Here is a 26,597-nt window from a genome sequence, read left to right as displayed (position 1 = left end):
TAACTCTTAAAATTTCCGGTTAAAAATAAAAAATGGCAGCCTCCATGTCCTGTAAAAATGTTTTTCTAAAGATTTCGTCTGCTTCAAGACGCAATTTGAAAAGTACGTGGAAACTTGCAGTAATATTTAATATGTAACAGGCATTGCCTGAGTAGAGCGAAGCTGATTATTGTCAAATATAAAACCTTCATATTTAATTTTCTCAAATGTCGAAGTGATACCACAATAAATGTTAAATAATTAAGTTTTTCCAAATTGATTTTCATTTAGATCTAAATTGTATACATTAATTTTGTTTTTAAAAAAATAACAAAAAAGTGTGAGAATTATTTTCATTGACGTCAAAAATATGTGACGTCATTGATTAAACGCGTCATAGAAATATTTCTATGAGACGCGTAATCTCGCATGGGCGAGATTTGGTAAGCTGGCATGCACATTATCAGTTTTGCCCAGTGTATCCGGTTCCGGTCTGAATTTTTTTTTAATCAACAGTCTGTGGGTGACAGTTTTAGTTACACTCCCGTGTTACCGGAAAAGATCTTTGCTCAAGCACCGCGCTTCGCGCGATGCTCTAGAGCTTTGCTCTATATGAGTATTACTATTAGATAAATTACCGATAAATTTTGTGTAAAAAAAAAAAGAACAAAAAAGTGTGAGAATTATTTTCATTGACGTCAAAAATATGTGATGTCACTGATTAGATGCATCATAGAAATATTTCTATGAGACACGTAATCTCGCTTGGGCTAGATTTGGTAAGTTGGCATGCGGATTGCCAGTTTTGCCCAGTAGTGGAACTGGTTCCGGTCTGATTTTTTTATTAATCAACAGTCTGTGGTTGACAGTTTTAGTTACTGTTACTGGAAAAGAGCTTTGCTCAAGCACCCCGCTTTGCGCGATGCTTTAGAGCTTTGCTCTATATAATGTCTAATAAACGATATGATACATACTAGATGTCAAATCACTAATAGTGAAAAAAGCCGAACAAACACCGGTAGACAGAAATTTCAAATGAATGACGGACTAAAGTTCAGTCTGAACATTCAAATTCAGTGCATCATGATTCAATCAATGATTCAGTTTATTGACATTGTCTCAATCAAGATAAATAAAGACATCTTTGTCATAGGCGTACGAGCTGTGAGGGGGCGGCCGCCCCCCCATTTTGGGCACCAAATGCTGGGAAAATTTGGGCACACAATTGTATTTTGTAAAAGTTGTATAAAAAAAGATATTGTGTTCTTGAATGTGTCCAATTTAACAGCGAATTTATTATTATTATCTAACATACTAAGAACCTAACTACATTTTTTGGGCACCAACCACCACCGCCCCCCCCCCAGTCAAAAATTTCCCCGTACGCCTATGATCTTCGTATGAATTAGTGTTTTCGAATGACTCCAAAACTGTCAAATCTTGTTTCATTCCTACTTACAGGCCTGGAAATAACCATTAGCAGTAGCGTCCAGCTCTTTAACTAATCTCCTATAATTTCTCTTTAACAAAAGTAGCCTTTTTAAAATTTAGGGTTTTTTTTTACCAGGAAGTTATTGTCAGTCAACAAATTTAACAAATGCTGAAGTACGAAGGAAGAGAAATGAGATTTTTGAAACAGAGAAAAAACGTCAGTTAGGTTTGATTACTCGAATGGAGAAGATACAAGTTGATGTGAAGGGACCACCAGAGGACTGTACTTTAATCATGAATAAAGGAATATCTACACCGTTTAATTGTTCTATGCGTAAGTCAGCATGTTTTAAGCTAACAAACCTTTTTGACTTGATGTCCTCAGACATAAATCCTCAAACTGTACATGGTATGGATTTTAACTTTTTTGTTCCTGTCATCAATTCTCCATGAAGCTAGACTTTCTCAATGATCCAAAAAGAAATCTAGCCTAGACCCATTACTACAATTTTTGTGTGGCTTAACTTATGAAAAATTAGCTGCCCTCTGATGTCAATCCTCAACCAGCACATGGCATGGATTTTAGCCGTTCTGTTACTGTCATCAAGGATCTGGCCTAGAACCAATAGTACATTTTAGCGTAGATTAAGTCGTGAACAATTAAATATTGTCTGAAAAATGCACTTTTGGCATCAGAGAATTTGAACCGTAAACTTAAAGATAGATAAAATCTCTTGATAGCTAGTGTAATGTAATATATTAATCTATATAAATAAAATCAAAGTGTGTATATATGTTCGTCCATCACACTTTGGCGCTGTGCCCTACCTCCACATATGTGGTATAAAATTAACCAGCATCACCCTGTGAATGTTTTATTCCATGATTTATTAAGTACAAGATCATTTATTAGTTTGGGACAGCCAAAATCAATTTTGGACTGTTTACTGCAATTAACAGTTAAAGGTGAGATAACTCTGTTTATTATGCTAATTAGGTTTAATAACAGTAACGAGATGATGCAAGCTAGTGGATAAGCGTGCAAGAAAGGATGATGGCGAGTAAGCAGATTTTGGGTTCTGGGGACGAAGCTGGGTATCAAGCTAGTACATAATATATCATGTTTTTATTGTAGATATTCAAGAATTATTGGTGAATAGATCAGCATTAGCGTTAGTTAATGGTGAACCATGGGATATGCATCGGCCATTAAAAGAAGATTGTTCCATTGAATTTCTACATTTTTTAGACGAGGATCCACGAATTGTTAATAAAGTTAGTGACAGTTCTTTTCATTTGTCATATAAACAACCAACCATATTTCACTTACATGCATATCCCACAGAATGGAAAATAGTGCACATAATTTTAGTTATTTTTGTCAGGCACCAAATTTTGTCTCTTCTATGTTATTTTTGTATATTTCAATGAATGTCTAACCCAAAGATACAGTTGTGCAGTAAAAGTTCAATTGTGTGCCTGGCATTAAAATCCAACTAGAGCGTAAAATACTTTTGTTGATGTTTATTCATTCTTATAGTAAGATACTTTAAGAATCTGAAAAATAATTCCCAACTTGTATAAAATGTTACAATATTTGTCGGGATGTTATTTTATGAAATGGGTTATACAGTACTTACAATATTTGTATGAAATGGTTTATGCATACAATATTTGTTGGGGGATATAATTTGTAGTGTATATTGAACATTTGGTATTTACAGGCGTTCTGGAGATCATGCTGTTTAGTTCTTGGTCATGTTCTAGAGACAGCCTTACAGAATCAATATTATGTAGAGTTATGTAGTTTTCCTAAACCTCACTGTAAGTGGACAACTTTAATTCTTAACTTTAAACAATAAATTAAGATACAATCTTACTTAGAGGCCATATATAACTAAAATATTCTAGCTCTCAGATACTGCTGTGTCACTAAAAATGGGCTGCATGACCTGTTTTTATTTTAAAATTAAGAAAACATCCTCATAGGTTAAAATGCGTTCATATTTCACACATTACAGGAGGGAGAACTCTTAAATATGCATTATGTAAGAGCTAAATCTGCATATTGTAGGTTTTTATTTTGGCTTCAAATGTTATATGAACTATATTTAGACATTTATTCACATGGCAAGCCCATGATCAATTCTCTAGAACATCAGATGGTTTTGATTTTCAAATGATTTAATCATTCGGATGGGACAAAAAAACAGAAGTCCCATTTACAAGCATATAATTGACAAGATGCTAAAGATCCCCAACAGTTGTAAATCGAAATAATAGTAGGTCGTAGTGTTACTGATTGAGCAAACTTTCCCTCATAGCACATTTCATATCTGTATTATCCCAGTTGTTGCTGAAAAGTGAAGAAATGAAACGAAATTGGGTTTAACGTTCTACTGAAGATGGAAGTAATAAATGAAATGAAATGGGGGTTTATACTCATAGTTTATTTTATTATTATATAAACATATTTTATTTTATTATTATATAAACATATTTTATTTTATTATTATATAAACATATTTTATTTTTCTAGTACAGAGTGGTAGTTTTGTTTATGATGCAGACTTAAAATTAAAAGATTGGAAACCTACTACGGTAAGTTAGTTAAATGTTTAATGAAATAAATACTATAGTTGATTATAAATAGACCTATTTATTTTCGAGACAAAGTAAGGTGTGGACAATATGATTAATATTATTTTATTTTCAGGCTGAATTGAATTGTTTAACGAGAGTAGGATATAAATTACATCATTTAGATTTCAAATTTGAACGTCTGGAAGTCGATGCATCTGTAGCTCTTGACATGTTTAAAGATAATCACTTTAAATCACAACAAATACCATATATAGCTGAATCATCAGGGTCAAAGGTCGTGGTGTATCGTGTTGGGGATCATGTTGATATAAGTTCAGGTCCGTGTATTGCCAGCACCAATCAGATTGGACGATTTAACGTCACAGCCGTAAGTAGCAGTTCCTCCTATATTTCTCTATTTGTAAGATAATGTGTAGAAACGTAGACAACTGGAAGAAAGAGGTAGATGAGGATTAAAGATGCATTATGTAAGAGCTAAATGGAAATCGGACTATTGTTGCTCTTTTTGCTAGCTTCAAATGTTATTATGTAAGAGCTAAATGGAAATCTGACTATTGTTGCTCTTTTTGCTAGCTTCAAATGTTATTATGTAAGAGCTAAATGGAAATCTGACTATTGTTGCTCTTTTTGCTAGCTTCAAATGTTATATAAATTACCATTTAGACATTTATTCATATGACAAGCACATAATCAACTCTCTAGATCATCGAATGGCTAAGATATTGAGTAAATTCAGCAAAGTATGTCATATCATCATTAAACGTTAATGTGGATCCTACTCACAGGGACTGCCGATAGCAGGACTGAAAATCAAGATTTCATTTTATTATTGTTGCAATGGTACTTGACAGTTGAGACTATTAGGCTATTTCTTGTCAAAACTTCAAACATTCACAACTTCACTCAGAATAAAGTAATTTGATTGAAATTTTCATTATATTCATTTTTCTTTATTCATTTTTGAACTATTATAGAAAAAGCGGCAGCTTTTAATCTAAAACTTACATAATGCATCTTTAAGATTCAATTATTTCTGTCTAAAATAGATAATAGCTGAAGTAAAAAATTTGTATGTTCATCAAGACACTTCACCCTATCTCTGAATCAATGGTTAAAAGCATTGTCCTTCCGACGTGGTTTCCCCTTGTCAGTGGTGCAGGACGGAGGGCCTGACAAGCACAGCTGTCTAGTCGTTCAGATGGGACGAAAAACCAAGGTCCCATGTACACAACTGGCCTTGAATACTCTCTAACATATTACTTGCATAATTTTAGGACTATATCTGATTAAAGATTCCTTTTTTATTTAAGGCTCATCAAATAGATACACCAGATTATGGTAAATTATACAGAGTTCAGGGCCTGGGTTTACCATCACAAGTAATGGTGAGTTATCTATATATACATATCAGATATAAAACTTTATTCTGTAGTTAAGACTCTCTCTTCATTTATTTGTTAAAAGCAAGACACAGTAGAAATTTTTAACAAAAAAAATCCCTGTAAAGTGTAATGATTTTCAGGACACAACACTGTAGATTTCTTTGTTTGTTTTGCTAAAATCAGGTTACACTCAAATTATAATGGGTGGTAAAATTTGATAGAAAATTAATTTTCTATACAAAGGTATCCCATCATCATATACAAAGGTATCCTATCATATTATGTTTAAAGGTATCCCATTATCATGTAAAAAGGTATCCAATCATTAAGTTCAAAGGTGTCCCATTATTGTATACAAAGGTATCCCAGCATTAGAGACTTTTGGCAAGTGGAATTTTTCCCATTCGTATAACGTATCCGTATCGTCATGTGATACATTATGTTAGTTTAGTTTTAGAGTTAGCAGGTTTTCGCGCCGCGTACGTATGGGTAGCAGAACTGAGCTTAGTTCTAGTACAGCATAATGGCAGTTATCTACCAAGATCAACATCAGTACTAGTCAAGTACCTAGCCTACAAATTCCTGAAGGGAGTGAAGTCGTTCGACAGTCGCTGAGTTATTTAAAAAAAATAATTAAAAATTAGTGTCGAATCTTATTAAAAATCTTCGACTACACTCGACAACAATTTTGGTTTCACTAATGTATCATTTCAGAATGTATATACCCCTTTTACAGATTTGCAAGGTCCCACCTCCCTAAATTTAGCATGTAGATCAACCAGCTTGCAGACAGACAGGAAAAATATGAAAATTCCGCGAAAAGCTCATCAAAAGTAATGATTAAATTCCAGTCTTTGCCATGGTTAAAATCACGTCAAATATACACCTTCGTGTTCTAGGATACACAGTCATAAAAACGCAACGGCACAATATTTCAGCGTCTAAAAGTAGCAAAACATATGGTAAAAAGACGACGATGTTATATGGACCTTTTCCGTATGAAAGCTGTTTGATAGGTGCTGCCGTATCCGTGTGCCGTATCACGTATGAGAAATACACACGCATTGATGACGTCACAAGCAAAATCGTTACGGTACGCGATACGGACCAGGAATTTACGTTTGCCAAAAGTCTCTATTATGTTCAAAGGTATCCCATCATTCTAGACAAAGGTGTCCCATCATTATGTTCAAATGTGTCCCATCATTATGTTCAAATGTGTCCCATCCTTCTGTACAAGAGTTATCCCATCATTATGGCAGAGTTTGATAATGTCTTTAATGTGTAGAATTTTATGCCTTTGTTTTGTTTAATAGATGCATTATTGGAGTTATGATATTTTACGGAGAAGAGCAGGGAAATTTGTGAGTATTCTATTTATAACCTCTTATATCTGATGTATAACATCTTGAATAAACCACACTTGGTTTAATATTTCTAATGTCAAATGGAGGTGTAAGGATCTTGTGATTTTTGCCATCCCCTAATCTTTCTCGATGTATATTACTGAAATGAAATGAAAAGGGGTTTAATGTCCTAGATTTCTGGGTGCGTGGGGCTGGATGGCTAACGTGTGTTGGCTGAGAAAGTTCATCCGGATTTTCTGACATGGTATCCCCTTGTGAGTGGTGCAGGATGGAGGACCTGAAAAAGACACCTGTCTAGTCGTTTGAATGGTATGAAAAAACCCTTGGCAGTTGGAATTTGGTATAAGAGTAGGCTGTAGCATTGCTGTGAGGGCAAAAATTTCCTTTTTGTGCTTTAGATCATAATGTCTACCATTGAGACAAGTGGCATGGTTTCAATCCCATACTTATACTTGACTGGTTCCTCTTGTTTCCTCCCACAGCTAAAGTTGCAATCTGTTTCACAGAGAATTACGAGTCTTCTAATATCTCTGTAAAATATGACTGCCTTTAACACGTGCCGTCACAGCACAGAGCGTCAATCATTGGCTGAATGGGGCGTGCATTGTTTACATAAGATGTTATTGCTTCGGGCAGAGTGCTGCCTTTTAGTCATTTACACTAAATAGGAAATAATTTTTACCTACAAATACGTCAAATGTCTTTATTTATTTTTCTAATACATCAAAAAAATGTTTTAGAATTTAATTTGTCGGTGGAAAAAAAATTAATATTTGAGACTCATTAAGTCACATTGATGTCATCCTTATCAGTGATTATAGCGGCCTAGCGAATATTCACTGCTGATCAGTGATAAAGTTGGGCAAGCAAACTATTGAAATAAAATTGAACCATATGTTAGTCTTTAGCAAATTGTTGATTGATTTTGTATGTGGATTTTGTCAGATGACAGTAATAATAATAATATGTACACGTACTCCATGCACTGAGGCATGTTCACAGTGTGTCTTTGTTCAAAATTTTAAGATATTGAAAGAGGTTTAGCTTCTTTAAAATATTGTAAATAATGAATTATTTAATGTTTTGTGATATTTTTATTCTTACAGAATACTGCACCACTTCCTAGATTAAACATGGAATCATCACCACACACAGATGATAATACAGAAATATCCACGTAGAATTCAGTCCTGATCTGTTTGTGGCAGATATTTTCATTAGTATAAGTCATTTGTTTATAAGTGAATGATATCAACTTTACAGTGTTATCAGACAGAGTTTGGCCAAAATCTGGACTGTGTGCAGGACTAAGAAACTGTAAATGTAATCCTTGAGTGGCATTTAGCGATTGAGCACATTAAAACACACAGCACACTTTATATGGAAAACAATCACTGGTTTATACACATATAGCACGACGTTTCTAAGCACATTTGTCGAAACATTGTGCTATATGTGTATAAACCAGTGATTGTTTTCCTTATAAATTGTGTTGTGTTTTTTTTTTACTGAGATGCTCAGATCTAAACCAATTTCCTTGTGATATTTAGCAATGGGAAGACAATTCAGGTTAAAATGGCTGGAAATATTGTCAACCAAACTCATCCACCAATAGTATAGAACTGTGAAATATTAAAGTAATGATGCATGAATTGTAAGTGCATAAAGTAGCTGATTTATCAAACAAGAGATCTAATTTATTCAATATGTTTTCTACAGCTTCCCTCATTCTTATTATAAGTAAATAATTTCAATAATGTGTCTAATTTAAAATATGTAGATATTTTCAAAGAGAAAATAAAATGTGTAATATTGCTTGTTTTATGTAAATTTGTTATTTGAGGGCAACAACATTAAGTGATAACTTGAGGGATAGTTTGGTCGAAGCTCATGGGTAGCAGATAATATGTGACATAAAGTGAAATAAAACGGGATTTAATGTCCTACTGTACTGCACTGACTGGATAAATGAAGATTGACATATAGTGTGCTATGAGGGAAATATAGGCACTATGTCCTACTCTTATATCAAATTCCAGCTGTCAAGGGTTCATTTACGAGCACGTCAACATGTACATGGGACCTCGGTTCTCCCTTACCAGGCCCTGTGTCATCCACCACTGACAAGTGAGAACCACGCCGGAAAATCACGAAGAACTTTTTCGACCAACACCCAATCTGATTAAAATACAGATCTATATTTCGTTACATTTTTTTATACTTTGGATGTCCTACACTACATGAAGATCTGACCAGTTGTACTGGGAGGTCGCATCAGGGGTCATACGAGCGGCTTTTGACCCTATGACATCAAACATTGATTAATCAATTAGCGTTGACGTTTCTAGGGGTTTACCCACAGTTTCATGCAGAGCACGCCAAGAACTCACCATAACAGACCAATCATTGACTAATTCCTCACCTCCACTAGAACGCCTGCTATATAACAACTCTTCCAGATCCAAGTGTTGTGAAGACAAGTAAAACGAAATTTTGAACTATAAAAAACGAAACGAAATAGGATCTGTGTTCTAATCAGATTGACCAACACCAGGATTGAATACAGATTAGCGAGCCAATATAGTATTAACCAAGCCGCTGTGGCTTGGGTTGACTGTAAAATGAGGTTTAACAAAAAATGAATTACATTGGGTGATGAAATGCAATGAAATGGGGTTGAACGTCCTGCTTTTCTTCAGGAAACTGCCTAATGACAACAGGCATGAACCATGCAGTGTGCTATGAAGGACATTTTGCCCAGACAGTGGCATTTCAACAAGCATCCTTTTACATACAGGAGTCCCCAGTTTTTTTTCCCATCAGAACAACATAAGAATTTTTCTTTGGCCAACAATGAGATTGAACCCTGGAAATCGTTGAACTGTACTCATTGTTTCTACAGAGCACCACCTCATATCACTTGCTACACATGGCTACACTTAACTTTAGTGTTAATTAGTTTTTGTAGAATAACCCCCTTTGATCTTGTGGTTGTCCTGTATGGTTTCATGAATTGTTGTTGTAGTTTTTCTGTATATATTGATCTCATAATTCTTGTATTACTGTATTAGCTTGATAATGTTGAGAGAATACTCTTCGAAACGTCGGCCAAATAAATAAGTAGCTGTTTTTCCATAAGTATATGTGTTTTTGTGTATTGCTCATAACACTTCTTATTTCACATGTTCACAATTAACAGTATTTTGTAATCCTGTGTTATTATCCTATGTGTCACAAAAGAAAGTGGAATGAAATATCGTTGGAAATGAAATGAAATGAGATGGAGTTTAACGTCCTACTGTTCTGCTTCAACTGGGCTAATGAAGACGGGCATACAGTGTGCTATGACATTTTGCCAGGTACAACTAAAACCGTTATTTCCAGGCCTAACTAAGAGGTAGGTTTGCTTATCTAGACATCCCGTGTTGACCGTGAAAGTTCATCATTTTTTGTATAGTGGTCTGGATTGGACTAAAAACCTGAGATCCTGTGTACACACTAGCGTGCACATAAAAGAACCCTTGACAGTTGAAATTTGATATAAGAGTAGGTTGTATGTAATACCGCTGTCCGGGTAAAATTTCCCTAACACTTGAGCAATCTGTATGGGCACTGCTCATCTTCATCAGCCCAGTCAGAGCCTTCCATAGACTTTCATTCCGTAATGAGTATACCAAGTTACAACCACATCAGTAACCACATACCCTCAAAAATTACACCCACATTCAATAGTCATGCGAACCCTCGGCGTCTCTCAGACTATGTTAAAACACACCAATGCAGAGAACAATCACAAAACTAAACTAATTGCTAAAACTTTTCTTTTATTGCTATAATAGGGGTCTAATACAATATCAATCAAAATACCCTTGTTCCTTGTATTTTTTAAAGAGATTATCATTCTCCCGAAGAGTAAATGACAGAGTTTTGTTTTCATAAAAATCGCAATAATTTTCGATGTTTTCTATTACTGAAGAAAGCAGGTGGGCTCTGAACACGTCACTTCCAGGGGCATCAAATTTAACATGAGTGAAATGAACGTGTAAATGATAATACGAAGGCTGATAATGGATATAAATTCGTAACTTAGAAACGGGAATGTTGAATTTCTCTTTTATAACTTTTGTTCCGGCGTTTAGTATATTTTTCAGTAAAGGTAGATGTTGCTGATTCAAATCTCTTAATGATTTTACTCCATGTTTCTTTATGATCGCCACCAGGTATAAATTATTTAAATCTTTTCGATCCCATTTCATGTCTGGTAAAAGAATAAAACCGGTTTCGGGATCAACATCTTCGTGCACGATGCGGTCAGATTCGGTTTTCTTTTCCAGTATATTGTAAACCCACTGTAAGCTAAATGAACTTTGCTCTAAAGACGGTTTAGTAACCGTTGAATATAGTTCTTTTGTCTCATGAACAACAAATACATCCTGTTCCGAATATTTGGCGATGTGTTTCTCCGTGGCCGGATATATCATTGTTGTTTTGTATCCGGGAAATGATGGCGGAGAAATCGCTTCATATGTGCTGTAAATATCATTCTTTAATGTTTCGTGCAAATTGGAACCTGTAAGCATGGCATTGACTGTCTTGGGAGCAAATGGTAGTTTTTCGAGAAGTAAAACTGCCTCATCATTCGCTCCTTCAAATTTACCATGAATGGCCATCAACTTGACTTTGGAGTCTTCTTTTAGAATTTTGGTCACTGAAAAATCTTTCAGAACCTGACTTCCTTCCCCATCTGAATATTTCATTCTTTTGGCTTCAATAACATCTTTATCACCCTCACCAGACATTTCCTTGCCCAATGTTTTCAAAATCAAAAGTACAAAGGACGAACAATACAGAAAGTTTATATTTAAAATACACCTGAAACCGGAGAAAGAGACAGGTTTCAAATTAAGAATGTGACTAGCTCCCCTTGAAAAATCTTTTGCAAAGAAACCTGGTTCAGTACGATGATGGTGAAAATAGCGGATTAGATTATAGTTAAAGACCGGATTGTAAGATTTAGATACTGGCCGTTCTATAATAGTTCAAAAATTGATAATGCAAAATGAATATATTGAAAATTTCATTCAAATTACTTTATTCTGAGCGAAGTTATCAATGCCTGTAGTTTTAACAAGACGTGTGCATTGATTTTTTATTATAGTTATCACGATGCTGGTTATTCGAGGCTTAGTCTGGCTTCTTCATTTTTAAATTAAATCATTGAATGGCCGATCCGTTCTAATCTACTTAAAATTGGCGCCATCCGATGGCATCAGGAGTTGATATGGTCTTGCCTAGATTAACAAATGTCTAATTAATAATTTATATAACATTTATGGTCTAAAGAATTTCGCTCTTGATTTGAATAATGCCGCTTTAATTTGACTTTTTTTCTTTTTTTTTCCTTTTTTTAAAATCTTTTTGATGGATATAACAATGTTATCTATGAATCTATAGTCACGCAGTACATATTTCTCAAAAATGTAGAGCTTGGCATTTATCTGTACGATATTATCATGGTATTGAATGTGCCTTTATTCCATATTACAATATTACTGAATTTTCAAGTTAAATTATTTCGCATATATTCCCAAAATTATCATAGACGACAAGAACTATTATGATTGATTAATTCCCTATTTTCATTGAAATAAATATTTTTAAAAATAATACGGCCAGAAAGGTGTTCCATAGTTTCTGGAGAGAGAACTCGAGAAAGCATTTTAAGCAGTCTGGATAATCGAATTATCTACTTCCTTAAAATAACCGGAACTGACATCAGAGTGCTTCGTGGACGAGAAAATACCCGATACGGCTTCTGTAAACTGTCAAAAAATTTATTTTAATTGGAAGTCTGGACCCCAAATTTACAACTATATGGTAACCATTTCCGGATTTCGATCTTTTATTGACCTATATTGATTTTCAAGTCGTTTCTTTAGGATTATTTAGTGAATTATTTCGACATCTTGTCAGTTGTTTGTGACGTTTGTCTCGAGTGATTGACCGATTTAATCCCATACGAAACACTGTTTTACATTTGGAAAATCGATGTTTTGGTACCATCTGTATTCGAGTGACATTACTTCAGAAATCACTGACTGTGGAATTCCTGAATCATTAAAACAATATAAACTAGATTGACGCTTCAATGATAGCGAGACGGCGTCAAACTGGTCAACACGCCACATCTGATGTCAATTATCAGGTAAACGGACAGAACAGAAACCGAACCATCCAAGATAGTCCATCTCCAAAATCTAGTCGTAAAACCCACAGGGATATAGATACTGAAATGACGTGTCGAGACCGTTCGAATGAGTTTCTGTCAGCTGTCAAGATACTTCAATCGAGACAGGGAAATGGTGTTGCTCCAATTCGGCAAAGAAAAGACTTACGTGCAAAAAGTGAATTCAATGTGATTGCAAAGAGAATCGGCAAAGATTTAGCTAATACTTTTGCTAAATTAGAAAAACTAACCCTTTTAGCAAAAAGAAAATCACTTTTTGATGACAAACCTGTGGAAATACAGGAGCTAACGTACATTATAAAACAAGATATCAATGGACTGAATAAACAAATTGCTCAACTTCAGGAACTGTCACGGGCTCAGAGAGCACAAAATGGCAAACATGTCCAAACACATTCCAATTCTGTGGTGGTGGCACTACAGTCAAAATTGGCAAGCATGTCAAATGAATTTAAACAAGTTTTAGAGGTTCGAACGGAGAACTTAAAACACCAGAAAGAAAGAAGGGAACAATTTTCTCAAGCTGGGGCTTCCACGAGCATGCCACCAACAACTATGGCTGGTCAGACGAAATCTGTCTTGTTTGAGGAAGAAAACCGGCAAAATGGAGATTATGCTATTAATATGGATGGTATGGATAAAACACAGTATCAGAATCAATTGACATTGGTGGATGAACAGGACTCTTATATACAGAGTCGTGCGGACACAATGCAGAATATAGAATCCACAATTGTAGAGTTGGGATCCATTTTTACGCAGCTGGCTCACATGGTACAAGAACAAGAAGAGATGGTTGGACGAATTGATTCAAATGTTGAGGACACACAGTTAAATATTGAAGCTGCACACAGTGAAATATTAAAATACTTTCAATCTGTTACATCAAATCGCTGGTTAATGATAAAAATATTTGGTGTTTTAATTGTATTCTTTATAATATTTGTAGTTTTCATGGCCTAAATTAAAATTTAACAAATTGTACATGTAAGGTATATTTATTTAATGAACATTGAACAGTGACAAATTACAATGTTGACATTCATGAATGAACCGGTTTATACATTATTTGTTGAATATACATGATTGTCTATGTACAGTGTTATCAGTCATTATCTGTTAATGCACCTTGGCCAGATCCATGTCAAGGGATTTAGTGGACTGATGGAAATGCCAAAGTGCATTAATGAGAATGAAAAAGAAATTGGGAAAACTTATCAATGCATTATTATTGACAAATCAGTTATATATTGTATATGTATTGGTTTTCAATAGTATATACATGTATGCTTTGCTTGTTTGTTTTATCAAGAGTCTTAAAATCAGCCTTGGCGATATCCTAGTGGATATATATTAATTCAAAGATACATAATGTGTCTTTAAGGAAAGTTCAACTTACTGAAATTTACCAAAAATCCTTAATAAATTCAATGTATTGCTGTTAGATATCCAAAATGTTGTTCAGAAAAATACAGCTAAAAAATTTAGGTAACATTTTAATTTATGTAAATTTGTAAATGTACATATGCATGTATTGATTAATAGCATGAAACATGGATGTACATTTGTATATAATGTTCTTATGGTATAATATTGTTTTATTATTTGGGAAAAAATAAATCAGAATAATGTTTAATTCATGATTATAATGCACATATATTTAGATTATGGTATCGGTTCATTCACTGTGTACATTTTATAAGATTCTGATTATGTACACTGTAAACTTACAGCCCAGTTGTATGAATGATGATATTCTGTTGGATATACATGGCTAGAACATGCAGTGTGATTAGTTCTATCAAACATCAGCAGTGGGGTATCCCAAGGATATCAACAAAATGGTTTCATTATTGAATTACTGTATAGTAATTTACATAATATTAATTCCCTGGGAATACCCCACAGCTAGTGTAAAGTGCAAATGACTGCCTTTATATAAATAATCAAAGTTTGTTTCAGGGTTTCATTTCATAGTAAAAGATTTAAATCAGTGAGAAACTTATATATCAGTTTCATCATAGTTATATTAATATTAATAAAATCTAAATTATTATGCCCCTGGTTCAGTATTTTGGACTTCGTCTACAATGTATGGTATCTTAAGGTTGATCATGCTTATGCACTTAACTATATATCCTCTATTCATTACTGTTACTTTCACATGTATTTCTTCGGAACATTAAGATTTTATGAAAATCATCATAAACATGTATCATACAATCATATGTATTGGTAATTTGATCTGTTTAATAGGACATGCATGTCTTCACATAATTAAACATTTAATTTAGGCTGAGTCCTTCTCATCTATTTGGGTTGTGGAACACACTATACAAACACACCTTATATTAACTCAGTGACTCTTTTCAAGTTTTCAATTCATGCTTTCAAAGAGGGTAATTCTGGTTTCCAGACTGATATATGTTAATTAAGTTGATAATATTATATGTATTTATTTCTAGCTACTTCTGCTACATAGGAATTTACATCTTTCATAAGTTCAAATATCTAAGTTAATTACATCCATATCCATTTGTATTTTTATCATTTTTATTTTGTTTTCAGTTCTTGTGTAGTGTTTTTACTTGGTACCCAGTTTGGCTTGGTACTCGATAATAGGCTTTAAGTCCAAATAATAATTATATACCGGTATGAATAAAAAATTACCAAAGCAAATCCTGTTACAGTAATAATATCCATGTATTTTATAGCTCGAAAACAATGAGTTGAATCCAGACTTCTTTAGCTTCATGCTAAGCACTTTGTCAGAAGCTTTCAGAGTAGTGAAGATTCCAATGAGATTTTATATTTAAAACATTGTCAACTCTTGAGTATAACTAACATAAACTCTTGATTTGTCTTCCAGTTGTACAGTTAATCCTTTATCACCTGGCCTGCCTGAAACTACTGCTCTCTGTAGTGTCTCAAACTTTCTGAGTCACGTGTATAGCTGTGAATTATGTAAGGACTATGAACAGTAGCTTCAGGCAGTTTCGAAAATACTGAATGTATAAAAGATCATGTTCCTCTATTTGGACCAGAAACTGGTTCCTAAGTGCTACTTGTCTTGTATTTCATCTTGGGGTGGTGCTCTTCGCAAAAAAAGCCTATGGCTCTGCCCATTCAAGTATGATAAACATGAAACTTGGCATGCTTGTTCCTTAGACATTTGTGAATCGCTTGTCTGACTTTGATTTTTGATATGATGTCACAGTTTGAAGATGGCGGCTATGACGTTTTCGGTACCTGGTCGATATAGTACTATCTGGGGTAGTCAGTATTTACGTGTACCAGGTAGTAAAGGTTTATGGCTACTTGAAATTACGATAAATATTTTCTTGAAAGATAAGAAATTATTTAGATCAGACTTGTTTTAGTTTTGTTGAATGAATTTAAATATGAACACATTGTATTTTATGTTTTTAATTATGGGGAGGGGGGACTGTGTGAGTAATTTGTATATAATTATTATGTAAATAAAATTGTACATTTCTTCTGCTGTAAATAAACATGTTAAATCTTTTCAAATAGTTTCTGTGATCTATATTTCAAACATCCACCCTGTGTAGGTAGATATGGTTACATTCTTGTGAAGAACCTCTTAGTGCTTAAATTTATCACTTCATTTAGCAGTAACTATTGATGTATGTCATGTACAGGGCAGGATATTCATACTTTTCCGTAAACACGATACCACTTCTCAGATATATGGCAAATTCACACAGGTAACAAATTTTATGTACTTTTATGATTATTGCTTGCAATTTCTGTTTAGTTTGTGTGTTTTATCTGTGGGTTTATTTTATGGATTGTTTGCATGTGATGCTGTCCTCCTGCACATGCTGTTACAAAAGGGTGGGTGAGATACTTGAACTACACAAACATTGTATATTCCAAGGTGTAGGTTGTATATGAATTCCCTGTGTTTATTTGAGAGAGATACTGTATAATACAAGGTGTCTGTGGGTTATGTGTGTATTCACTGTGTTTTAGAGATATTGTATATTACAAGGTGTGGGTTAAATGTGTATTCCCTGTTTATTGGCCAAGAGAATGCACAGATATACCATTGTATAAAAAGTGAATGCCTAAATTTAGGTTTTAATCCTTATTATGCAGGTAATACTTGAGATTTCTTGGGGAGTTGATGAAAGATGAATTTAAAATGGTTCTTGATTACTACCCATTAACCACCTGGAGCTGCATGATTTTGTTGATCATAACATCCTTGTATATATAGGGGGTAACAGTAAACAGCTAACTACATAGATCTGCTTCAGTATATTTTAGCAAAAGTAAAGACATGTCATGCATTAGGCATGATATATCACTTGCTGCTGTGCTCATATGTGGGAGGTATTTTGATCTTAGATGGGTTCAATTGGGTTTAGTACTATTCCAACAACAAATTCGAATTGCCAAGGGTTCATTAATATGCATATCAACGTGTAGGCGGGGCCTCATTTTTTCCCCATATGATGGACTAGATGTTTTTCCTTCATCACTGACAAGGGGACACCAGACTGGAAAACCTAGAGGAACTTTCTCGTGTTACTGATGACTGAGTTGCCATGGCTTCATCTGTCCGTCACATTTACTTTACACCATGTTCCAAATAATGTTACAGACTAGATGATTTAATAGTACATGTACACTACTTTCCATAGGCGTAGGAGCCTGATTAACTTGTGGAGGGGGGGGGGTAAAGAGATGCTCGAAAAAATTACCCATTTTTAAGCTGGCTGCCCACGACTTACCTAATAAATTTGACTTATCAGAATATTTTTTCAGTTATTAGCCAGATTATTATTTTTGATGTTGCCTGAAAAAAAATGCATTTTTCTCAATTAGTGACTCAATTATTTTAAAGATAACATAAAAGTATTGATATTATGTAAAATTTATTTTGGGGATATGTTGCTTTACTGCAAGTCCTATGCTAGCCTCATCTAACTACAGTCACACACACACACAAACTTTATCCTAATATTATCAATATAAGCCTAAAAGCAAAGTTTTTTTTTTTTATCGATTCTTCAACTCATTATACATATATAGTCAATGTATATAATATATTTATCTTCTCTTTCTTTTACAACTCTTATATACATAGGATTTAAAAATTATAATATATAAATAACAGAGCACACTTCTCCTATAAACCACAGAGGCTTGAAACAAATCTTTTAGCACTGAAAATATAACTTCATTCTAATGCTCCTCATAAGCATTTTCAGAATGTTTGGAAGTTTTGATTCGATGAATCCAATGATATGACCAAAATAAACTGTAAACAAATTTATGATCACACGTACAATTGTTTCTAACTATACATTTTTTTTTGGATATTAGGCTAAATTGTAATCTTGTAAACAATACTTTTTAATTCATAACATTTACCTCAAGCCCCTGGCTGACCTCCTCAATCTGCTATTTATTAGCTATACCTATAAACTAAAGATGTAGCTATAATTTTATATCACTGGGTGATTGAGACTAAACATTATCACAACCATTACATAATCTGCTCAATCAAATATTGCCATGGTACCAACATGGCAATAATTACCTAATTCTTAGTTCTTATCTAGGGAAGCTAAAAAGTAGCTGGCTAAGGAGAGGCAGCCAATATGCTGGTTATCTAACTATTTATCAACATATCATTCAATATTTACAATCATTCTTCATATAACAAATATAATAAACAGACAACTTCATAAAAGAAAACCTTAAATAAATCTTGACTTTACATTACATTGCGAATAATGGCAAGAGATATTTCAAAATGCAACATAACATGTATCATCTACTAAAATATATATAATGCCACAAAATAACATATAAAGCCCCAATAACACATAAATATTATATTTTTGGTAATTTTTTATATTTAAAAATTTCATTTATCATTATAGGCAAAAATCTCATTAAACCCTTCAACAGAAACTCATGCAATACCAAACTGATGGGGCCAATTATTTACACACAAAATAAAATCACACAATTGCTTTCAGTTTTAGAATTTAACAAGATATAGAATTCTTTTTGCATGATTTGTTTGTGTTTATCTGCGGATCAAATAGCCATTATCATTTAGCAAAATCATTCAATTCTTACTCATTGGTACTAATTAATGAAATTCCCATAAAATTTGCCCTATGTTATTTGTTTACAATGTGTGCAGTTCCATTAAGACATCACTGACAATATATGTACCATATTTGGGGATAATCCCACTTTATAACCTTAAAATAAAGCAAATTAATATGGGACTACTTATAATTTAAAATCACTAATAAATTACTAACTATAATTATTAAATATAAATACAATTAAATATATCACAATATTAAAACTATTCAAATTAAATAACTCTTGTTATTTGCTGTTGAAATATTAGGAAAGAAGAGTTCCTGTTCCTTCTTATGAACACTTCCATGAAGAACACGTAGATCAAATATGAATGCCCTGACTAACAACATGTGTGGTAGAAAAAATTAAAAGTTCCTATAAAAATTGGGCATATAAAAAACATGTAACCTACCATTGAATTTTTTTTTAAAAATTTGTCAAAGTGCTCGTAAAGACTTTTGATTGTAATCAATGAAGATGAGTATAAAGATACAGTTTACATTAATAGAAAATACACTTACATACAAAATAGACATAAATAAACATTTAAAATATAATAAAATAACAAAAATTGCTGCATGATGTAATTGGACCAAAAAAATAATGTTGTTAAAGCACAATGGTCGTAATATAAATTAAACTATTAAAGCCACTGATTGCCAATTTTTCATGGCTTTATCCATGTCAAAATGTATTCAATTTGATTATTTAACATTTAATCACTAAAATCAAACTATCAAAGGTAAAAAAAACCACCCGATTAAAAAGAGGCCCAAAAAAGAATTACTAATACATAGGTGGTGCTCAATAGTTGTTATGATCTGCAGAATATTGCTAAATTTTCAATTCATATCATCTTTGTAAATTACAATGAAATTAACTCATTTTTTGTCTTATATTCCTTAATATTGTAGTTTTCAAATGATGATCAGTGGCTTTAAAGTTAGTAACAGTCAATGGGTAAAAAGCTAATTTTGTATTACAGTCTAATTCAACACTAGCAGTCTAGTTCTAGCCGCTCCCACCTTTTTGACGATATGTCTATTGCACCTTTTCAGATAACCCACCTCCCTCTAGTTCAAAACAAAATTCTTGTTGTCACATTGGCAACACTAACATTTAAAAGTATGTATAATGGCATGCAGAGGTTGCTGATGTCCGAGGACTACTCCTTTATTGTATGTCTCCCAAAACCCAAGTATAGGGCCTAGTACTCACAAATGTGAGAAAGGAAGACATTTCAAATTTGTAAAAATAGATGAAATAATATTTTTATTAAAATTAATTAGTACAGCTTGTACAATGAAGTTAACAGCAAAATTTCAAATTTCCAAAAACTTAATTTTAATTTGACTCTTTGATTGGGTATACCCCTGAAATGGATACCTGTCGCTTCCTCTGCCACTGTGTACTGTATGTATCATCCATGCAAGATCAGTGAACCAAAGACTGACATGTACTATGAATTTGTAGCCCTTGCATTTAGAAGTTATGTAAGCTTTTAGCGGCTTTATAACATTCAAGTGAAATTTACACAATATGTACAGAGCCTACCACTTAAACTCAATTTCTCTTCATATAAGTACAATTTTTAACTTCTTTTTTTTTAAGTTAGCTATGGATACCTGTCACTCCCTCTCTGCATGCCACTGCACATATGTACTTAGAATTTTAGAGCCCTTGTGTTTGGAAGATATATGAGCTTTTAGCTGCTTCATGCGATTTAACCATAATCTACACAATATGTACAGGGCCTACAATTTAAACTCAATGCCTCTTCATATTAACACAATTTTTAACTTTTTTTTCAGTTAGCTAGAAAATTCAAACATGACTGAAATGAAAATCCTTGCCATGTACAAACTTTGCAGACTTACAAGAATTCAAAACCTGGTTAAAAACCATGACCACACACAATCCATCAAACCTAAATTACTCGGAATTTGTACGCGGTCCTCTTTTTAAGAGTATCTGAAATTCGTCACTGTTACTGATATTATACATGAATAATTTCCGTGTGGGATATTTCATCTCATCAGCGCCATAAGGGCTGTCTTTTTCCACAAAAAATAAACGGAATCGAGCAGGAGGAACTCCAACAAAATCCTGTAATGTCTTTTTAAATTGTCCTACAGTATGATTTATATCCACTTTAACCAATTTTTCTTTATCATCAAATTTGACTTTGACTGCGAAATGTGTTTTTGGTTTTAAATCCAGGTCCACCAATGGGTCCAGTTTACCATATACAGCCTCCAGTTCATAATATCTGCAATGTAGAAATTGATTTTATTTCAAAATCTCAATATTAAAATAGTTAAATGAATAAAATGAAATGAGGTTTACAGTCCTACTTTTCTGCACCAACCAGACTAATGAAGAGAGGTATACACCATACAGTGCGCTATAAGGAAAATTTTGCCGGACAGCAAGTGAATTCCATCTGTCAAGGGTTCTTATACATGCCATCCAAATGATTAGGCCCTTCATTTTGCATCATTGAAATTGGGAATCCACTCTGGAAAATCCTGGGAAACTTTCTCGGCCAATGCTGGGATCGAATCACTCAACACTGGACCTCCTGGTAGGTGAACTTAGTCACTGTGGCTCCAGAATAGTTAAAAGAGGTGGATCCATTTATTTCCCTCACAGCACACTGCATGCCGTGTGCCTGTCTTCATTAGCCCGGTTGGTGCTAAACCCCATGTCATTTCACAGGCTATAAACTTGATCCCATCATTGTAGAATAGGGACATTTGCCTAACTTTGTGGGTTTTCGCTGCTCTCCCCCCCCCCCCCCCCCAGTGGTTGTTAAAAAAGAGATAAACCATAAATTCCATTTCTATCTTTTTTTATAACTGGTGCTATCACCTATTATTATATTATTTACCTGTCTGGCTTCTCGTTATCATCACGATCCATGTAATATCTTATGAAAGCTCGTTCAGCATCTTCTCTCTCAGATTCGTGAATATGACTACCATTAAGATGCGTTAAATTAGGTAATCTGGCTATCTGTAGTTGACGACGTAAATTATCCTCTAATGACTACAAAAATAATAGCAACAATTGTATATAACCACAATAAACAATCACGTCAAGTTTCAAAATCTTCAATTACAGCAATTATATAAATCTAATTGCAGTGAACAATCACCTCAAGTTTAAAATCTCCAAGTAAGAGTTCTTATCTGTATTGCATTTGCAAACTTTAAAAGTCAAATGGTAAACCTGAAATGATAATGAAATGGCTTTATATATAAAAACAAAAGAAGACATTTCCTATTACCTCAAAACATGGTATGTTCAGGAGTCGAACATCTCTTAGATTAGGGAATTTTCTTAGATTGTCCAGTTCCTTCCAATCTTGTATGGCTGTATGATTTAAGTTTAAACACTGTAACCGTGGAAACGCTTTTGGTATGACCTCTTCTGGTTCAATGGAACAAATCTTACATTCAGCCATTACGAACCGCTCCATATTAGGAAAAACATAACCAAACTTGCATATTTCTTCATAGGAATGAACTTGATTACCATTAAAATGTAGAGTTTTTAAGGTTGAGTAGGGCTGATTAAAGTTAAACTCTATGTTTTTATAATTATTAAGGCTCAAATGAAGTTCTGTCAGTCTGTGAAAACAAAGATGGATATATTAAATTAGATGTACATGTACGTAAGTTTTACATACTAAACGTTTCCTGAGTAGCAACAGAAGCAACTTATAGGTGTGCTTTGAACACCAGAAGTAACCTGATTTGCAATAGAAGCAACTTGTAGGTGTACTTCAAACACCAGAAGTAACTTGATTTGCAACAGAAGCAACTTGTAGGTGTGTTTCGAACACCAGAAGTAACTTGATTTTCAACAGAAGCAACATGTTGTACAAATTTGATATGTGTAGGTGTGAAATAATAATCAATAATAATCTCAATAAAATTCAAAATGTGTGCTCCAACGCTACATACAGCGGGATATTGTGAGGGATATTGTGATCATTCACAACTCACATGCCAATCCTATTGAATCAAGAGTAGGACACTACATATACCGGTATATTTGTCTGTACCGTTTTTGGCCCCACTAAAGATTGTTTGGGTCCCACTCAGCTTAACCATAATACTGTCGGTGAAACTATTACATTGTTTGATTCACAAACTTTTGTAACACATTTTCATATCTTATAATGACTAATGAACAGATGATCTTTGCACCAAGAATACTCGACTTATTGCAAAATGTACTTACTCTGGAAACATCTGGAGAAGAGAGTCTACTGTAGACCAGGGCACACCAGTATTATTAACAACCAATTGATTAACATTAGGAAAACACAAATCATCATTTATTTGCAAAGAAGACTGAAGGTCATTTGCTGTCAGATTTAAAAATGATAAATTGGGAATTCTTTCTACAATCTTTAGAATCTGAAGAAAAAAAGATAATCTGCCATAAACAAATGTTTATTCACATGTGTTAGAAAATTGAGCTTACAGGTCATATGTTCTTTACAGATATTTTTTTCAAATTTGAAGGAGAGAGACAAAAATTGGGTTTAACGTTAACATGACACAAACTAGGTCATTTTAGGACTAACATATGATATAAGCTTATTTTTTTGTGAGTAGGGGTCTTTAACACTGGCAGGAAACTGGAGATCGAAACTGGACAAAACCCACGAGGTTGGGCAAGTGACCCTACTCCTTGTCATGTACAAGCTAGGGACCAAAACCATGTCACTGAACTCAATGAGGACAAACCTTATGATCTAAGGAGCATGCATTAGACCACTCCTCCATCCACACATCCCACAAATTTGTTTATTTAATCATAAATGGATAATGAAGACCACTATCGAAATCCCAACAATGTATACTATGTAACATTGAAATTTTGTTCCAATTTGCTTTTGTAGTTATGGAAGACAGTAAAATGGTTTAGCCTAACAGACGGACAGAAAGAACTGACACAAGGACTTTTGGCCAAAAAACAAAACAGTTTACCTCTTCCCAATCAGTAAGATGATTTTTAGTGAGATCAAGTTCACAAACATTTGTGCACATTCTTTGGATTTCATCTACATCCCCAGCAGCTGATATTTGTTGATCTGTTAAACTCAAAACTTTTGGTGCTGCTATTAAATCACCAGATTCTACAGTAAAAATATTAATAACACACATGTATAAACACTATATACACAGTCTTCACAACAAAATTTTAAAGATGTTTCACAACAGTACAGGTCATAATCTTTAAATTGCATTTAGTAACTGGATAGAATAATAAAAAAAACACATACTTATGGAAAAACAGTTACTAGTGTATTTTAAGGCAACTTTTCGAAGAGTATTAGCTTGATCACGTTGAGATAATACTCTACGAAATGTCGCCTTAAAGTACACTAGTAGCTGTTTTTCCATAACTATGTACTTTAATTGTTAGTACAGGTCATGTTTTCAAACATTGTTATTAAATAACAGAGAATTTTTTATTGATACCGGTACTTTGTGTTGTTTTTGTTGTGATTAGTTATCTAGATGTCGTTTAAGGAATTAATAATGTACATGTACATACGCAGGACACAATTTAATGAAATACAATTAGTTTATTCCTGTGGGACATTTTGACTATGCTTCTGTGGTCTTTATCATGGCTTGACATACAGATAGTTATATACAGGACACAATTCTATGGAATACAATTACTGTTTATAACTGAGCCATGTTGAATTGATTTGTGATAGACCAAGTTCTAAGCGATTAAATTTTTGTTTCAAAAGATTACCAGGACTTTTGCTTCTTGAATAATTTTAATTCAATTTTTGGTTTATGAATGACAATGTTTTAGAGATTTAGCTACTTAGCTACCGTACTTTAAACAATTTTTGATTCTTCTTTCATATCAGTTCTTTTTTTCTTAAATCTACTTATCATCTGACTTCTAGTTGACATGGCACCACCTTATTATAAAGTCACTCATACATGTAAATGATCGCTTTGAATATACTTAACAATAATAACATCATAATGACCATAATAACAAACTAGAATTTTTACTAAGTCAATTGAACTGATGCCTTAAAACTTACCAGATAATTTTGCTGGACCTCTTTTTGGAACATAAATTTTACAACAATCCTCTAGACTAGAATCACAGAACTTTTCTGTAATGGCTTCCACCAAAGTCTTAGTACCAGAATATTCTTCTGGATTTTCTCTTTCATCCATGTTGCTAAAATCTAAAACAAAAAAATATCAAATCATAAATTATTATATCAAATTTATTTGGGAAGAAAGTCAGTTAATATTTAAATGATCTGATATTTTCTTTCATTATTCATTAAGTTCCTGTCTATTAAATGAAGAACAGAACATTATGCTTCGCGGATAAAAGTAAACCCAACCCGTATAATATGCTCACTATAAACAATGAAAACATTATTAATATCAAACATCTTTTTTTACTTTCAATGTATATTGTCTTCTAGATTTGATTATAATGGCATTGTCAGAAAAAAATCAATTTTATTTTTGTGACAAATGGACTATCTATAAAATCAATGAAATCATAATCAAAATAACAGTCAATGCCATTGAGGATATAGCGTGCCAAGTCTATTCTAAAATTTCCATTATCAGTTAATTAGATCAGGAAGACCAAACTTCAAATTTGAATAGGCATCATGAAATATTTAATTTGTGAATGAAGCCATATGGAAAGAAAAGAAGATAAAAATAGAAATTAATTATTAAAAGTATCAATTCTCTATATCACAGTAAGATCTATAGATCTATTGAAAATAATTAAGCTTTCTGGTCTTAAAAAAAAAATGGATAGCTTAACGGTTAATCTTTTAACTTTTGACTTTTACCATCCCTTTTAAACCATTTACATACCAGAATTTGAATAGGTTGGTCTATTTATCTATTGTGTGCCTGTGTGCATTAAGCCTAGAGAATGAGTACAGCCAGATAAATAATGTCTCAAATTACAGAGTAGGGTGTACCGTTAAACAATTTTTCTTCTCGCAATCTGGTGCACCACAATAATGCTCTGGAATATAGTTGTTTAATGACACAGTGCGACAGTCTCGTGTTCTAATTTCCAACTATTAAAATGCAGTCAACAAATATCCAAAAATAAACATTAGCAAGTGTAGATCAGCATAGAAATTAGGTCAGCAAACTCAACCAACGAAATGATAAATCAGCTGTGAAAAGTGTCTTTGAAATTTTGCCAAATGACACGGTCAGAACAGTTCGTTCAAAGTCAAACGAAATTGGATTAGTTCATCATTGCAGTTTTCATCTTACTACGTAATACTTTTAAGCTTACCTATCTGCAATGAATAAAATATCGAACGTAAACTTTTTACCTTACGCTTGTTTATGTCACCTGCTTTTGTTATTATCGGAAGTGTGTAGTACGTCATGAATTCTGTTATTTACTAAA

General features: G+C 33.4%; 4 protein-coding genes across 7 annotated transcripts; 2 read left to right on the top strand and 2 right to left on the bottom strand.

Annotated features, from left to right (window-relative positions):
- The first annotated feature begins 1 nt into the window (after position 1).
- Positions 2-8,578, top strand: LOC126829719 (39S ribosomal protein L39, mitochondrial). Its single transcript, XM_050559821.2, has 9 exons — positions 2-102; positions 1,547-1,744; positions 2,546-2,685; positions 3,135-3,234; positions 3,950-4,011; positions 4,127-4,381; positions 5,325-5,399; positions 6,713-6,760; positions 7,870-8,578. Exons 1-9 carry the CDS (start codon positions 33-35, stop codon positions 7,942-7,944), a joined length of 1,023 nt encoding a protein of 340 aa, XP_050415778.1. The 5' UTR covers positions 2-32; the 3' UTR covers positions 7,945-8,578.
- A 1,989-nt stretch (positions 8,579-10,567) lies between these two features.
- On the bottom strand, positions 10,568-11,709 carry LOC126829720 (m7GpppX diphosphatase). Its single transcript, XM_050559822.2, has one exon. It carries the CDS (start codon positions 11,560-11,562, stop codon positions 10,618-10,620), a length of 945 nt encoding a protein of 314 aa, XP_050415779.1. The 5' UTR covers positions 11,563-11,709; the 3' UTR covers positions 10,568-10,617.
- An 829-nt stretch (positions 11,710-12,538) lies between these two features.
- LOC126829718 (syntaxin-5) lies at positions 12,539-16,541 on the top strand. The gene has a single exon (XM_050559820.2). It carries the CDS (start codon positions 12,912-12,914, stop codon positions 13,971-13,973), a length of 1,062 nt encoding a protein of 353 aa, XP_050415777.1. The 5' UTR covers positions 12,539-12,911; the 3' UTR covers positions 13,974-16,541.
- Positions 16,542-17,895: 1,354 nt separating this feature from the next.
- LOC126829717 (tubulin-specific chaperone cofactor E-like protein) lies at positions 17,896-26,596 on the bottom strand. Of its 4 annotated transcripts, none has more exons than XM_050559815.2 (7): positions 26,521-26,596; positions 25,234-25,383; positions 24,149-24,297; positions 23,394-23,572; positions 22,435-22,777; positions 22,036-22,193; positions 17,896-21,414 (listed from the first exon to the last, which is right to left on the bottom strand). In XM_050559815.2, exons 2-7 carry the CDS (start codon positions 25,370-25,372, stop codon positions 21,078-21,080), a joined length of 1,305 nt encoding a protein of 434 aa, XP_050415772.1. In that variant the 5' UTR covers positions 25,373-25,383; positions 26,521-26,596; the 3' UTR covers positions 17,896-21,077. The 4 variants fall into 4 exon arrangements, with proteins under 4 accessions (XP_050415772.1, XP_050415775.1, XP_050415773.1 ...); XM_050559818.1 differs by having other exon boundaries at positions 26,481-26,530; XM_050559816.2 differs by lacking the exon at positions 26,521-26,596 and adding an exon at positions 26,042-26,474.
- Between the last annotated feature and the right edge of the window lies 1 nt (position 26,597).

Source organism: Patella vulgata, chromosome 8 (assembly GCF_932274485.2).
Source record: "Patella vulgata chromosome 8, xgPatVulg1.2, whole genome shotgun sequence".
NCBI lineage: Eukaryota > Metazoa > Mollusca > Gastropoda > Patellidae > Patella > Patella vulgata.
This window is presented reverse-complemented; position numbering and strand designations above follow the sequence as displayed.

Coding starts and splice junctions, on each gene's coding strand:
- LOC126829719 (XM_050559821.2), top strand. CDS start 33: ATGGCAGCCTCCATGTCCTGTAAAAATGTTTTTCTAAAGATTTCGTCT. Junction 2,686..3,134: donor ATCCACGAATTGTTAATAAA/GTTAGTGACAGT, acceptor TGGTATTTACAG/GCGTTCTGGAGATCATGCTG. Junction 4,382..5,324: donor GACGATTTAACGTCACAGCC/GTAAGTAGCAGT, acceptor TTTTTATTTAAG/GCTCATCAAATAGATACACC.
- LOC126829718 (XM_050559820.2), top strand. CDS start 12,912: ATGATAGCGAGACGGCGTCAAACTGGTCAACACGCCACATCTGATGTC.
- LOC126829717 (XM_050559815.2), bottom strand. CDS start 25,372: ATGGATGAAAGAGAAAATCCAGAAGAATATTCTGGTACTAAGACTTTG. Junction 22,194..22,434: donor TGAACATACCATGTTTTGAG/GTAATAGGAAAT, acceptor TTATTTTTGTAG/TCATTAGAGGATAATTTACG. Junction 21,415..22,035: donor GATAACGAGAAGCCAGACAG/GTAAATAATATA, acceptor TCTACATTGCAG/ATATTATGAACTGGAGGCTG.
- LOC126829720 (XM_050559822.2), bottom strand. CDS start 11,562: ATGTCTGGTGAGGGTGATAAAGATGTTATTGAAGCCAAAAGAATGAAA.